At 39.8% G+C, this 13,706-nt stretch overlaps 4 protein-coding genes across 5 annotated transcripts; 2 read left to right on the forward strand and 2 right to left on the reverse strand.

Moving 5' to 3' along the window:
- Positions 1-749: 749 nt before the first annotated feature.
- On the reverse strand, positions 750-2,036 carry LOC119074657 (S-adenosylmethionine mitochondrial carrier protein homolog). The gene is made up of 5 exons (XM_037180936.1): positions 1,863-2,036; positions 1,649-1,805; positions 1,484-1,593; positions 1,013-1,422; positions 750-943 (listed from the first exon to the last, which is right to left on the reverse strand). The coding sequence occupies exons 1-5, from the start codon at positions 1,917-1,919 to the stop codon at positions 835-837; spliced, it is 843 nt and encodes a 280-aa protein (XP_037036831.1). The 5' UTR covers positions 1,920-2,036; the 3' UTR covers positions 750-834.
- Positions 2,037-2,107: 71 nt separating this feature from the next.
- LOC119074661 (putative 3-methyladenine DNA glycosylase) lies at positions 2,108-3,089 on the forward strand. The gene is made up of 2 exons (XM_037180942.1): positions 2,108-2,574; positions 2,640-3,089. The coding sequence occupies exons 1-2, from the start codon at positions 2,199-2,201 to the stop codon at positions 3,068-3,070; spliced, it is 807 nt and encodes a 268-aa protein (XP_037036837.1). The 5' UTR covers positions 2,108-2,198; the 3' UTR covers positions 3,071-3,089.
- LOC119074594 (threonylcarbamoyladenosine tRNA methylthiotransferase) lies at positions 3,085-5,434 on the reverse strand. The gene is made up of 5 exons (XM_037180836.1): positions 5,096-5,434; positions 4,722-5,031; positions 4,178-4,434; positions 3,844-4,117; positions 3,085-3,767 (listed from the first exon to the last, which is right to left on the reverse strand). Exons 1-5 carry the CDS (start codon positions 5,304-5,306, stop codon positions 3,122-3,124), a joined length of 1,698 nt encoding a protein of 565 aa, XP_037036731.1. The 5' UTR covers positions 5,307-5,434; the 3' UTR covers positions 3,085-3,121.
- A 1,291-nt stretch (positions 5,435-6,725) lies between these two features.
- On the forward strand, positions 6,726-11,519 carry LOC119074598 (src substrate cortactin). 2 transcript variants are annotated; one of them, XM_037180843.1, is made up of 9 exons: positions 6,726-7,214; positions 9,328-9,731; positions 9,795-9,916; positions 9,980-10,094; positions 10,148-10,293; positions 10,357-10,497; positions 10,559-10,963; positions 11,029-11,109; positions 11,171-11,519. In XM_037180843.1, the coding sequence occupies exons 1-9, from the start codon at positions 7,054-7,056 to the stop codon at positions 11,249-11,251; spliced, it is 1,656 nt and encodes a 551-aa protein (XP_037036738.1). In that variant the 5' UTR covers positions 6,726-7,053; the 3' UTR covers positions 11,252-11,519. The 2 variants fall into 2 exon arrangements, with proteins under 2 accessions (XP_037036738.1, XP_037036739.1); XM_037180844.1 differs by lacking the exon at positions 6,726-7,214 and adding an exon at positions 7,342-7,486.
- Positions 11,520-13,706: the final 2,187 nt, after the last annotated feature.

The following is a 13,706-nucleotide window of genomic DNA, read 5'->3' on the forward strand; positions in this document are numbered from 1 at the left end:
CCTGGTTAAGAGAGTTATTTGGAAAACATTTGGAATGAACAAAGTCATCTTTTGTAAAAGGTCATCCTCAATGTATTTAAGAGACATAAAAATCTTCACAGTGAAATCATGTTCCGACGTATAAGTTAGCGTTAAGAAGATATCTAAATTATTAACAAAATGGTGCTGGCATAATGCTTTATACAAATACGTAGAATAAGTAAATTAAGTTAAAACTCTCTTGGTAGCAAATTGTATTGTTTAAGTAAATCTACACCTTTTTTCACTAAATAAAATGTATTTACCCTGACTGTCTCTGTCACTATTATTAATTGTCCAGTCTTTACACGAAATATTTATTCTAAAATAAAATTGTTGGTACTATGAAAATGGGACGTTTTACTACTCCATCACATGCGTTGATTATCTTGAAGTTTCCTTTATTACTTTCCATAGATATTACAACAACGAATGATTGACCAGATACAATTTATCTAAGCTTCTGCATAGTGTTGCCTTTCTGATGATGTACACAAATGACTTCACACCATTAGAGGGAGTGGGTGCTAATGGAAACGTGACGTGAATGGGTCAATTTTTAAACTTTTTGTGTGAAAGTCAAAAATTAAGTGATTTGTCATTTGTATTCGTTCAGAGCTGACCAATATTGTCTGACCAAGTCCTATGACATTTTATCGTTTTACCATTAGAACGACAACAAACTATACATGAGACCAAGCTTCACTTATCTGGTAACGACAACAAACAAATTTCTTAGCTCGGCGACCATAACGACCATATAATAACCGAAATTGCACAACCAAAATCTACATTCAAAACTAAGCACTTCATTCATCAACTGTCGTTAAACTGCAAGAATCGTGAAACAACGTCATATGTTCCAAAGAAAACTGCCCCACCTATCGTAATCCATAATACTCGGGGCACGAACCCAGCGAATAATCTGCAAAAGATTTAGATAAAAAAAGGTTTTCCCGCATCTACTGGGTAAAATTCATATAAATTGTCTCACCCAGTCACTCCTCGATCTTTATATACACTCCGCAGTACCGATGTAATGGCCAAACGTGCATTTTGATTTCTCTCAGCCAACATTATTCTTGTCTTTGCAACATCTAGTGGAGTTGTAATGGCAGCGGCTATTCCTCCAGCAACAGCTCCACACACAGCAACTGCTGCCGTATTTAATTCCAGGCCTGTGGTCTCAGTCCAGTGGGCTTTTAAATGTTCCCAAATCGGAAATTGGATAAATGCAAAAGGAACTTCTCGCAAAATGGTGCTGCCGTAGCCTCGGTATAAACCTTTCGTTATACCTTCCGTTCGGTATGCTTCCAGTAATATGGATATGCTACTTGATCGTGTGCTGATCGCCTGACGACGCTGTTTAGCTATTTCTACTGGTACTCGAATCAAACACGCCACCTGGAAACGGAAATTAGGTTGAACAACGCGTACAACTCGTTGCTGTTAAATCGATATTTACCATTTCGCCTATGGATGCTGCACCCATGTGAATGTACGGAGCATATTCTTTGTTTAGGTGCGATGACAACACCGCTTTGATGCTTTCGTATGTGCAAAAGAACAGTGCAGCTGACGGTGGCTGTTTAGTTGTTTAAATTGAACGTAACGTGAAGTGGTCACTTACCGGTCGGTGCACTTCCGGCAGCTGCTGCTCCAAGCCCATTGTAAATTCCTCGAAAGCCTCCCGATCGCCACAGACCTCTTTCACTTTGTAGACGAGTTTTTATCGTGTCAATGGGAAACAGCGCAACATCCACGACAAGACCAGCTACTCCGCCGGACTTGTAGAGATATTAAAATTTGGGAAACAAACTAAGCCAAAGTCGATTAACACTCACAAGCAGAGAAACGTAGAATGGTTGCATGCTGTGATTCTGTCCCGTTTCTTGTGTCATATTGAAGATTTCATTCACGAAAACTTCGTCAAAACTAAACAAACTATCGAGGAACACCTTATTCGATATCTATCAATTCCGTCAGTACATAAAAATGACAGTGCGCGCTCTCAGAGATACCATGTCGACTGGTTCACTTTTATCATTTTGTGTGCGTGATCAGCTGTGAACGTCAAGTCAAAATTTGTTCCATTCAAGTTTCAAAAGATGTTGAAATCCGTTGTCAGATAAACAGTTCATTGAAGAAATTCGTCTTGATACATTGAGAACCACAAAAAAATGAAAAGGGCGACAACTGCGGCTGCTGCCGTTAAGAACAAATTGATTAAGAAGAAAAATACTAAAACAGAAACCTCCGGAGAATCAGTAACTCCCAACACCAAACAACTTAGCAGAGAATTCTATCGTAAGCCTTGTGAAGAACTGAGCAAAGCTCTACTGGGCAAAGTTCTGGTGCGACAGCTTCCCCATGGAGAGATTATAAAAGGAACCATTGTGGAAACTGAGGCGTATCCAGGCACCAATGTCGATGAAGCATCAGCTTCGTATAACGGAAAGGTAACCGACAAAAACCGGGCAATGTTTATGGATCCGGGAACAGCGTATGTTTATATGACGTACGGAATGTACCATTGCTTTAACATATCTTCAGAAGGTGAGCCAATTTTCGGATGACCTGGTCTATGTTACTTGTATTCACGGTTGTGTGATACTTCACAGGTGAAGGTGCTGCTTGCTTACTCAGAGCAATCGAACCACTTGAAGAGTACGAGACAATGCAAAAGTTTCGGCAAAAATCCAGAAAAAAGTCCTCAGCTGCAGCATCGAAAAAGTTTCCATTCCACGAACTAACGAATGGACCGTCGAAGCTGTGCATGGCATTTGATGTACGTCGGGAGAATTGCGATAAAATGGATTTGTGTACAAGCAGTGAAATGTGGCTGGAAGATAGTGATGACAGTCGTTTCAATCGGAAAGAAAATCTAGAAATTGTGGCTGCCAAACGAATCGGGATCGATAGGGCACCAGTGAAGGCTAGAGATAAGCTGTTTCGATTTTACATTAAAGACAATATGTTTGTGAGTACTGTGAAGCCATCAGAAATTGTACGAGCTGCTCAGTCTGGTAGTGGAGACGAATCCAATGAATAAATCGTCGAATTGAATTGAATATGGGCCGTTTATTGCTTCCTCACTTTAACGTTAATCCGACAATAATTTCCAAGTAAATCGATAAATAACAGCCAACAAAACGGCAATGAGCGCATAGTAAAAGTAAACATTTCCTCCTTTATCAGCTAATCCGTGGTCATTAGTTACTAACCCATTGGTCTCCGAATAGTCGGAACAATTGGTCGACAATCCATTGGACAATTGATCCATCGTAACACTTTTCGAACTACATGCCAGCCATTCCGCCTCGTCGTCAATAATATCTCCCATCATGGAAAATTTCGTCGCCGACACAATTTTCACTTTGACCGATTTTCCGAGCAGATTGTCCTTCATTGGCAGCAGAACTTGTTCGTAGTATTTGTTGTGACCGACAAAGTGTTTCTTGTCGTGCGAGATTTCGGTGACAAGCACCTGCTGATATTCATTGATCTTGTGGTTGTACGGCTCATACGAATAGAATAGGTCCGTCAATCGTTTCGTCCGAGTCTTTACTAAATTGGCTGGTATACGTGGTAGGCGTGCGGCAGGTGTTCCCGGTCGCGGGAAGAATTGATTGATGAATAGACTCGGAAATTTGTATTTTTCACACAGCCTCATAGATTCGTCAAAGTCGGCTTCCGTTTCCGTTGGAAAACCGCAAATTATGTCGGTTGCTATAGTCACTCCTGGTACCCTAAATGTTTCCGAATAGAGTTTGGCGTTAGTATGGCTGACTGGTATCTATTCGACTGTCTATTTAATCAACTCACCTTTCACGAAGGACATCAACTACTTTATTGAAATCTTCGCAACAATATTCTCGTTTCATATCGCCGAGCACGGAATCGCTACCACTTTGCACTGGTACATGTAAGAAAGCATAGACTCTTGGCGTTGCTAAGATTTTAGCAATTTCCTCCAAGTGCTCAAGTATGTACGGCGGATTCGTCATTCCAACTCTCATCATACAGCCTTCCGGTATGACATCGACCAATTTCCATAACAATTCCGGTAAAGATGTACCGATATCACGGCCGTATGTGCCTTCATTCGAATGTAGCCATTATAACTCAATTATAATCCAAAATAGCGCTCGAATCTCACCTGTATCTTCGCTCGTCAACCATATCTCACAGACACCTTCTTCGAATGCTTGTTTCGCTCGGGCAACAATCTCGTCGGGTGGATAGCTGACCAAATCGCCACGAGAATGCTTTGTTTTACAGTAGGTGCACTGGTTTAAACATCCGGAGTTGATAGCTATGATCTCGATCAAGGGATTCTTTCGAATTTTCGGTAGAGAAAGTGCCGCACCAGCCACTCTTTTTCCATTGACCTTTTTTTGTTGCAACAGGCGAACACTGGAAAACAATTCAATCTCTTAGCTAATATGGCAGAGAAATGTAAGTACAGCTAAGCAAGGTCGAGAACAAAGCGGCAATTTGAACGAGTGGATTTTCACATTGTCCTGCAAATTCGACGACATGAGCATCGACGACTTCGTGAAGAAACGCCAAACGTTTCTTCAATAGGTCGTCGATTCTTCAGGAAGTTGTCGATTCTTGTCACAGTTTCTTCACCTTCACGACTAGTTGTCGATACCTATGTCGTCGAAATTTCCGTACAATGATTGTCTCAACATACTCACTTATGGCCTTTAAGTGTCTCCTCGACAACTTCAACGACTCTGTCAATCTGCTGCACTCCCACAATACTCAATCCTTTCAAGTATTCCGATTTCGGTGCTCCAGACGGAACACAACCGGCTACAACAACATGCTTCCCAACACTCAAACCATTTTCTATTTCATTGCGAAAAGTGTCTTCCGATGGATTTTTGACCGTACAACTGTTCAGCAACCATAAATCGGCTATGGACTTATCCGATGTTAAATTGTATCCATATGCAGCCAACTGACCGGCCATATACTCCGAGTCCGAATTGTTATGAGCACAACCTAAAAAGGAGTATTACTTTAAATGTCTTCGCATGCACCATGTAACGGCAAGCCAACAACGCACCCCATGTTTTCAGGTAAATTTTCTGTGTTCCAGGTATTATGCTCTCATAAATTGGCTTGTCGGTAATGCACTTAGACTCTGGCGTATCATTTGGTTTTCGTTTGCTACGCACGGTCACATTCTTTTTATTTGCGTATCTCTCTTTTGGAGTGATGTCTTGTGACGATATCAGGTCCTCAATGTCATCAATAATTTCGTTGCACGCAGACATCGAATTAATGTTCACCAATTTTAGATATTCTTTCACTCAAAATGCAGTCGTTTTAACCTTAAAAATTCTACAGCTGTGACACATGACCAGTGACAGGAGAGGGGAGGACGATCAGACGTTATAGGTCTGTGAGGTCTGTTCAATTTCATACCATAATACCATACGCATACCACTATAGTGGCAGTTGAAAGTACATAGCACTGAGTTGTATCAGTGGAATCACTGCAGAGTAAAATAAACTTTACTCTGTCGTGGTGGAATATACAGTTGCGTCAGATCTGAAAGCACTGTAAGAGTGAGCAATGGGGGACGTTAGCTTGTAGTTAGTCAGATTGAAGGCAAATGCTGGAAAAGCAATAAAAAGTTGTAGTGCCCGGCTAAGTAAGTATATTTGACACTATGCACTATCAGGGACCTCAATAGATTCAGACCGTGAATGGACTTGAATCTTTTACTCTAGCTACAGCTACACATACCAAAACGATTGAACTATTTGAAATTTGTCTTTCGTTTTTCTGTCAAGCTTGACAATATAACAAAACAAAAGTTTGAAACAGATCTGTTTCGCGTTGCTATGTGTAGCTGGCCACATACAGTTACTATGGCTAAATATAGCGACACAGAGGAGACCAAATTCAAATTTTTCTTTTGTTTCATTGTTAAATCTGACAGAAGAACAAAAGACAAATTTGAATTACGTCTCATTCTCGTCGCTATGTGCCAAGGCAGTAAACTTTGGGGAGGTCACGCAGACTGTCATTTTAGATGCGCGGGATAAAGTGGTGAATTTTTTTTTGTATGTAAAATCATCAGACGTGTTGTGTTCCCGCGTATCTAATAAAATGGTGGTCTGCGAGACCTTCCCAAAGTTTACAGCCTTGATGACAATCATCACAGTAGGTGAATTTTTCAGAGAGATGCTAATATGACGACTGGGTAGTTTCGACGGATAGAGGGAATATGTCGAATGACAGTTGAGTTTTTGAAAGAGAATTCAATACATTTTCGCTCAACCAATTTCAAAATCATTCGACATATTCCCTCTATCCGTCGAAACGACCCAGTCGTCATATTAGCATCTCTCTGGAATTTTTGTATGAAATCCGCCATACATCGAGTGTGTTGTGTAACCCTCATATCTGTATCTGCGTGACCTCCCCAAAGTTTACAGTCTTGGCTATGTGCAGACAGAGTAATGCTTAGTTTCCTCTTACCAAAAAAGTAATACGTGTGAGAGACAAAATAGAATTTCTTTCAATTTTTACTTTGTTTATTTGACAGCTCGCTCGCTCACGGCACTCTCACGGAGTATTTTTTGTTGAGTGGAATGTAAACTTAAGTTCTTTATGTGTACCCTGTTTTCCTTTGGTACACTCAGTACGCAGTTACACAAATCTCCCCTCTCCAGTTTTACCAGTTTGACAGCAACAAAAATGTCATCAACGTCAGACCAATTGAGTTTGTGTCAGTTTCTTGTGTTTCATCTGTTTTCGTGTTATTTTGTGAGACAACTTTAATTGCAAATTTGGTAATTATTTACCGTTGAAGCGGTACAAGTGATTTAAAGTCAATTAATCAACAATTCAATTAATTGCTTAAACGTTCCGGTGATTGAAAAACCAGTTGAAAGTATTTTATTCACACCATACAACCTGTCTGACTCATATTAACCGTAACACGAATCATTCAATCTGAGTCTTTCACATCGTCAAATTCGGTTTCGTCAGTTCAGAGTGAGATTTATACAATGTGGAAGGCATCGGCAGGTCATCAAATCATCCAAGATCAAGAGCAGGAAGATGACGATTGGGAAACGGATCCCGATTTCGTCAATGATGTAACCGAACAGGAGCAACGATGGGGTTCGAAAACTATTGAAGGGAGTGGTCGTACGGCCGGTGCTATCGAGTGAGTATATGTAGCGGGATTTTCGCTAATCTATTTCACCTGCAAATGCCACTCTTATCTTGAGAACATTGTTGATAACGACACAAAAAGCTTTAGACATTAATTCGGTTTTCGTGTGGTTAAATGATTCACGCGTAATCTGTCTTCATTTTGCCATAGCCCGAACGTTGTGGTGAATTAAAAAAAGAAAGAAGAAAAAATCGGTTGAGTGATTCGACTTTTATTTTTGTGATGAGTGGTCGTTCGAAATCTGAAACATGATAAAACTGCAAGTGAGTAAAATGGAAACTTTACACTTCCTTTATGCTTATATTCATTCATGTCCAGTGTATGTACAACAACAACAATAACAATGCCATTATATCTCATTGATAAATGTTATTCAAACATAAAGGAAAGTGTTACCGACCACGCAAAACGCATACAGTGCCATTATTCGTGAACATTGTTACACATTCTGTTATTTCGTGTTACCATTCCTCTTCACCGGTTCTGTTTTTCACTCCTTATTTGCGGAATTATCGAAGATTTTTTGAATTGAAAGTTGGATGGAAAGCTGATCCAATGATCATGGTGTCGCTCTCGCTTTCTTTGCTTTTTCTGTATCAATCTTATGAATGATATCGCCAAAACTTCAGGTGATTTTTTAACTTTGGGAACCAGCTATCTCCGATTTTAATGAGTGATAGCTCGTTGGATTCGTCTTTCAATTCTAGAAAACACAAATCTTTCACTTTTTCGAAGAAAAAAAATATTTTCTGTGAAAAGCGCTCAAAAGTGAAGACATGTCAGAGGGTACCAAAAACAGTTTTTCGGCAATAACTCAAGAAAAAATTATTTTAAATTGTTGTAAGTTGTACGATTGTCGGCCTTGGAAAGACTTACAGGTAGGAGTATATGCACTGGCTGCGAGTACATCCACGAGAGTTATGACTAACAATATAAAGAATGTTCGGAGAGTACCGTTCCAGATGCTGTTCCAGCTGTAGAGTCCCCAGAAAGAAGGAAAAAATCTACATTTTGGCGCCAACGTTTTTCAAAGACTTCTGTAGGCTTGCAGCACAAAAGTACTACAGCTGCAACATCCCATACTCAGTTCCGTGGAACACCGAAGCTGCAAGGAAGAACATTCACTATATTTTTAGTCATAACTCTCGTGGAATGAATTGTAGAATGAATTGGAATAACGACTCTTTCACTCTCGTAAATGTACTCGCACCACAGTACGTATACTCTACCTGTAAGTCTTTCCAAGGCCGATATTCGTACAACAATTTAAAATAATTTTTTCTTGAGTTATTGCCGAAAAACTGTTTTTGGCACCCTCTGACATGTCTTTACTTTTGAACGCTTTTCACAGAAAATATTTTTTTTTTTCAAAAAAGTGAAAAATTCGTGTTTTCTAGAATTGAAACATTGAAAGGCGAATCCAACGAGCCCTCACTCATTAAAATCGGAGACCACTTGTTCCCCAATCGCCTGAAGACTTAGCAATATCACTTTTATATCACTGAAAAATTTTTCAATTGAGAGATCAAGGCAGCTGGTTTGGAATGATCAATTTCTCAGTGATTTCTAAGTCTCAGAATTGTCGTCGAGCTTATCAATAAATCTGACTAGGGCTCGGATCAGTTCAAATTCAGATCAAGCAAAATTAGTTCATTCGCTTAAGATAGGTCAACTTCAGGTTCAACCTGAAGTTCCCCTGATTGAGATTAAACATTCAGTACGTTTACTGCTGCAGCACCGACTAGTACAATGAGAACCTAGATGCCCTGAATTTGATAGGCGCCGAGGAACCGGACATCGTAAATTATTAGAAATTGTCTCGGACAACTAACTTCCATCCAGATGATAAATCTTGTGTCCTTTCCACACGAGCTTCATGAAAATGCTACTTTCATTACATCTGCACCAGTCATTATGTTATGTCGCTTTTATTCAGCTAAACAATCGCTTTGTTGTCCTTCAATTGAGGCTATGTCTTCCAAATTGCACTCAACGCATAGAACCGTAACTCAAAATTTCGATTCGAAATCCGTTGATCTGCCGTTAAAGTAACTTCCGACAAAGCTTATTTTGAGTACAGCCCTTAACGAATTAACCATTCCAGCATGCAACAACTCCGGCAAGACATCGAACAAGCCGACGCCAACCGATTGAAAGAAGACATCGAAAAAACCAATCCAGGCTTCGGATATGGCGGAAAGTTCGGCGTTGAAAAAGATCGTATGGACAAATCGGCAATGGGTCACGACTACATCGGCAAAGTGGAAAAGCATGCATCGCAGAAGGATTACAGCGACGGATTCGGTGGCAAGTTCGGCGTACAGAAGGATCGTGTCGATAAGTCGGCGGTGGATTGGGATCACAAAGAGACAGTGGTGAAGCACAGTTCGCAGAAAGACTATTCGGATGGATTTGGCGGCAAATTTGGTGTACAAAATGATCGTGTTGATAAGTCGGCGGTTGGTTGGGATCATATTGAGAAGGTGGAGAAGCATGAGTCACAGAAAGGTAGGTGGAGGCGTGAATGATGGTTTTTTCTTTGGTTTGCATTGATTATCCAATCAATTTTAGATTACAGCAAAGGATTCGGTGGAAAATTTGGTGTCCAGGAGGATAGAAAAGATAAATCTGCAGTTGGATGGGATTATGTGGAAGCTCCCCAGAAGCATGAGAGTCAGTTGGACCACAAAGTTGTAAGTAACTGGGGAATTAAGATCACGTGGTGTCATTGGTACATGAACTGAAATTCTATTCAGGGTTTCGGCGGAAAGTTCGGAGTGCAAAACGATCGTATGGACAAATCTGCAATTGGTTTCCAAGAAAACCCGGACAGAATTGGAACGAACTACACCAAAACAAAGCCGGACATAGGTACGTTGCTTGCGATTTTATTTCCTAACAATCGATTGACCGAACAATTTAAGGCGGCGCAAAACCATCTAATCTGCGTGCCAAGTTTGAAAATTTCGCCAAAACAGCATCCGAAGAGGACCAAAAACGCACGGCAGAACAAAAACGAATTAGAGAAGAAAAGGATCGTCTAGATCGAGAACAAGCGGCCAAGAAATCGGTTAGATTCACCTTTCGAAGATTCAATTGAAGATCGAAGCAATTTTTGTTGTCTCTTTTGCAGACGTTCGAGAGCGGTAAAGAAGAATCGAAACCGACACAACGACGAGTGAATATAGACACGGGCCGAGAAGGTGGCATTAGCGGTGCGATAAGTGCTTTTAATCAAGTCCAATCACCAACAACAGAAACACCCATACAACGAGTATACAATCTGCAATTTCCTTCGTTTATTTGTCGCATCGACTCAACCATTTTCGTTGCAGAAATCGCCAATAAAAATACCAAAAGAGCCCGAACCGAAACAAGTCGTTCAACCCGATATCATACCCGCTCAACATTCTCAACCAGCTGTTCCACCGCCAGCCGCATTTACAAATGATTTGGTGTCGGAATCTGTTGCGGAATCTGATAATTCAATTGTGAATCCTCCCGACGAGCAACTCTATTCGAACGTCGATAAGCGACATGTTGAAGAGACTAACGTTAAACCTGCTGATGTGATTGAAGAGCAGGTACACGAACCACAATCGCCAATTAAAACGCAAGTGTCACCAACAAAAGTGCAGACTGCAACTCCAGAAACACTTGAAGGAACCGAACACATCGATCCGATCTATCAAAATCAGGAAGATTTAACGGAATACATTGAGGACACTGGTGTTAAAGCGGTAAGATTTTGGAGTCTTGATGTGTAGCCTCCGGTTTTATTGATTTGGTTTTCTGTTCACAAAAGGTTGCAATGTACGACTATCAGGCTGCAGCCGATGATGAGATTTCATTCGATCCCGATGATCTCATAACGCATATCGAACAGGTGAGTGGTTTTGCGCTTTTCGTTCAATTTTCATCAAAATAAAAACTAATTTCAATTTAAGATTGACGAGGGCTGGTGGCGCGGATTGTGCAAAAACAGATACGGACTATTTCCGGCGAACTACGTTCAACTTCAGCAATAAACTGGGCCAAAATCGTTTTTTTTTTGTCTTCCGTTGTTGAGACGAGGTTTCGTTTTTACTTTTAATTTTTCTCTTTTTTACACATAAATTTTATGGGCCGTCATAAAGTGAATGGAATTATTGTTTCCCCATTTGGTTTTACTCTATGAAAAGTATTATTAAAAAAAAACAAAATTTTTAGGATAATTCAGACGAGCCGTTCCATTATATTGTTATACGTTTGATGCGAATGTAAAGTAATTGGAAGCAAATAAAGTGAATTTCACGTCTCGTTTAAAATTTTCGAATTCTTTTTGCTGTATAAGGCGTTTGAGGCTACTAGGTCTTCTGTGTCTTTCTAGCTAAAAATTAGATTTTTCTTCTAAGCTCAAAATTTCAACTGAGAAATGGCGATACTTCTGTACGAGGAGTAAGCAGCTTGTCAATATCGTGACAAAATTTTCAGATGCTTTCAAGCTCGGTATACCTTAACTGGAACTGAAAATAGTTGAATCGCTTTTCACCACAGTCACCTTAACCTGACCTGAAAATTTTTATGGAAATTCAGGTTACCTGAAACCGGACCTGACTGACAGGTTCAAATTAAAACAGGTTCCGATCAGATCGAGTTTCTTTCTTAAAATTACCTGATCTTACATGAGTCAGGTAATGCTGACTTTCGATCTTGATCTAACATACTTCGTGAAATGGTCGTTAGGGAGTAACATTTGAAACACTAACTTCTTGAATGAAATCAATGTTGCTGTAACCGTTGTTCCCCGCTAAATTTAATGAAAAAAGCGGGACCGTTGTCTTTTGCTTGAAGCAAATCCTATTATTGGGTCAATTCGACCTAAAAATAATCGGGTCGGGCGTTAAACATTTTGACCCGATATGGCCTGAAACTGATGTGAACTCTGATTACTTGACTTGAAAGCTTACCTTACTTTTTGCACGCTGATGTTGCAGAAATGCGTGTATTTGGCAGTCTGATACATCAAAAATGCAGGTCAAATCATTTCAGATTCCTAATCAGGTCAACTTCACGCCTGAAAGCTTAACTTGACGTTTTTCGAAAATAACAAGAAATTACACTTGGATCTATGCAAAAGGTACTGATGTACCACACTGCCTTTACCATGCGAAAGTTAAGCCTTCGGTTTGGATATACAAACTCTACACTTCTCGAAAAGACTGTAACCGAAGCTCAAAAACACCCTTGGCAGTTTGCTTTTACCACAAAATTGTTACCGCTTGTACTGAATTACTTTCGCAGCATTCAATGTAACCTACTGTTCACAAAATGTTACAAGTAATCACCAACAGTACAATAGTTCCGATTTTCCCAACTGGTGGAACTCAAAGGTGGAACTTCTTATTGTAATGCTGGTACAAGGTATCATCAATCACTACAACCTTACTGGGGTTACTTGTACGTGTAAAGTCAATTGTAACTATTTGTTTTACCAATTCAATTAATTAATCTTTTATTTACTAAGTCATACGAAAATCTGTACCGCCTATACTTCCTTCAACTCACGTAAACTTAATCAGACTGCAATACAAATATTATCGTACGGCGATAAACATCAAAATTGATAAGTAGTCGCGCACGTTCTCTTTTTATCAGCGATACATTTTAACTCAAAGTGTTGCTTTACTGCATTCAATTAAAGCATTGTGCTGATAATGTGAAGACTTATTACGATTATTTACAGTCATCACTCTTATCTCCGTCAATTGGTTATTGGATGACAATTTGCGGTAAATAAATTGTCTGTTGAGGTGTATTCTTCATGGAGTTTCGATAAAAAGTTTATCATTTCCGAATTCATGCGTTACTCTTTCCATCGATGTCAAAAAAGAACCTAGACAAAGCCTCGAAAATGACACATTTTTCGAATTTAGTTCCTGATTCCTATCAACTCATTGAGACAGGAGTCTTGTGTCCTTGGTATGAGTCAAAACACGCAACACTGTACAAGTGTACACGCCTACATGTATCAAATTTGAAGTCTTAGATATGTACGAGGAGCAAGCAGTATACCTAATCTCTTCGAAAAATTTTGCTCGTCTTCGAACTAAAACCCACGGTGCACGGTTTCGTTGAGAATCAATTTAAGACATAATAGAAATCAAGTTATTGATCAATGGGTGTGATGGATAGAGCTACTTAGAGCGGAGCTACTTCTCCTGGGATTATGAAGGAACGCTAAATGTGCAGTGAGGTACCGTTCAAATAGGTCAATAAAAAGTCAAGATTGCAAATGACATCCGTTATAGACATAAATCACCAATCACCATCTGTGAGCTCTCGCTTTGATGTTATTTATCGTAGAAATGTAAATTGAAACTAATGAAGTAAAAGATCAATCTGTTGCAAATACATAGAATGGAAGAAGTAATAGACACGATACTAGTGACATGGTCTGCGCGCTCTGTGAAACTTTATGATGATTGTTATGTTATAGCCTCT

The sequence above is a fragment of the Bradysia coprophila genome, unplaced genomic scaffold, assembly GCF_014529535.1.
Source record: "Bradysia coprophila strain Holo2 unplaced genomic scaffold, BU_Bcop_v1 contig_151, whole genome shotgun sequence".
In the NCBI taxonomy this organism is placed as follows: domain Eukaryota; kingdom Metazoa; phylum Arthropoda; class Insecta; order Diptera; family Sciaridae; genus Bradysia; species Bradysia coprophila.

Excerpts from the sequence above, each read along its gene's own strand:
- LOC119074598 (XM_037180843.1), top strand. The coding sequence starts at position 7,054 with ATGTGGAAGGCATCGGCAGGTCATCAAATCATCCAAGATCAAGAGCAG. Across the intron at positions 7,215-9,327 it reads CGTACGGCCGGTGCTATCGA|CATGCAACAACTCCGGCAAG; the intron begins GTGAGTATATGT and ends TAACCATTCCAG. Across the intron at positions 9,917-9,979 it reads GTCAGTTGGACCACAAAGTT|GGTTTCGGCGGAAAGTTCGG; the intron begins GTAAGTAACTGG and ends AATTCTATTCAG.
- LOC119074657 (XM_037180936.1), bottom strand. The coding sequence starts at position 1,919 with ATGACACAAGAAACGGGACAGAATCACAGCATGCAACCATTCTACGTT. Across the intron at positions 1,806-1,862 it reads CATTCTACGTTTCTCTGCTT|TCCGGCGGAGTAGCTGGTCT; the intron begins GTGAGTGTTAAT and ends TATCTCTACAAG. Across the intron at positions 1,594-1,648 it reads TGCCGGAAGTGCACCGACCG|CTGCACTGTTCTTTTGCACA; the intron begins GTAAGTGACCAC and ends AGCCACCGTCAG.
- LOC119074594 (XM_037180836.1), bottom strand. The coding sequence starts at position 5,306 with ATGTCTGCGTGCAACGAAATTATTGATGACATTGAGGACCTGATATCG. Across the intron at positions 5,032-5,095 it reads AATTTACCTGAAAACATGGG|GTTGTGCTCATAACAATTCG; the intron begins GTGCGTTGTTGG and ends ACTCCTTTTTAG. Across the intron at positions 3,768-3,843 it reads GTTGATGTCCTTCGTGAAAG|GGTACCAGGAGTGACTATAG; the intron begins GTGAGTTGATTA and ends GGAAACATTTAG.
- LOC119074661 (XM_037180942.1), top strand. The coding sequence starts at position 2,199 with ATGAAAAGGGCGACAACTGCGGCTGCTGCCGTTAAGAACAAATTGATT. Across the intron at positions 2,575-2,639 it reads CTTTAACATATCTTCAGAAG|GTGAAGGTGCTGCTTGCTTA; the intron begins GTGAGCCAATTT and ends GATACTTCACAG.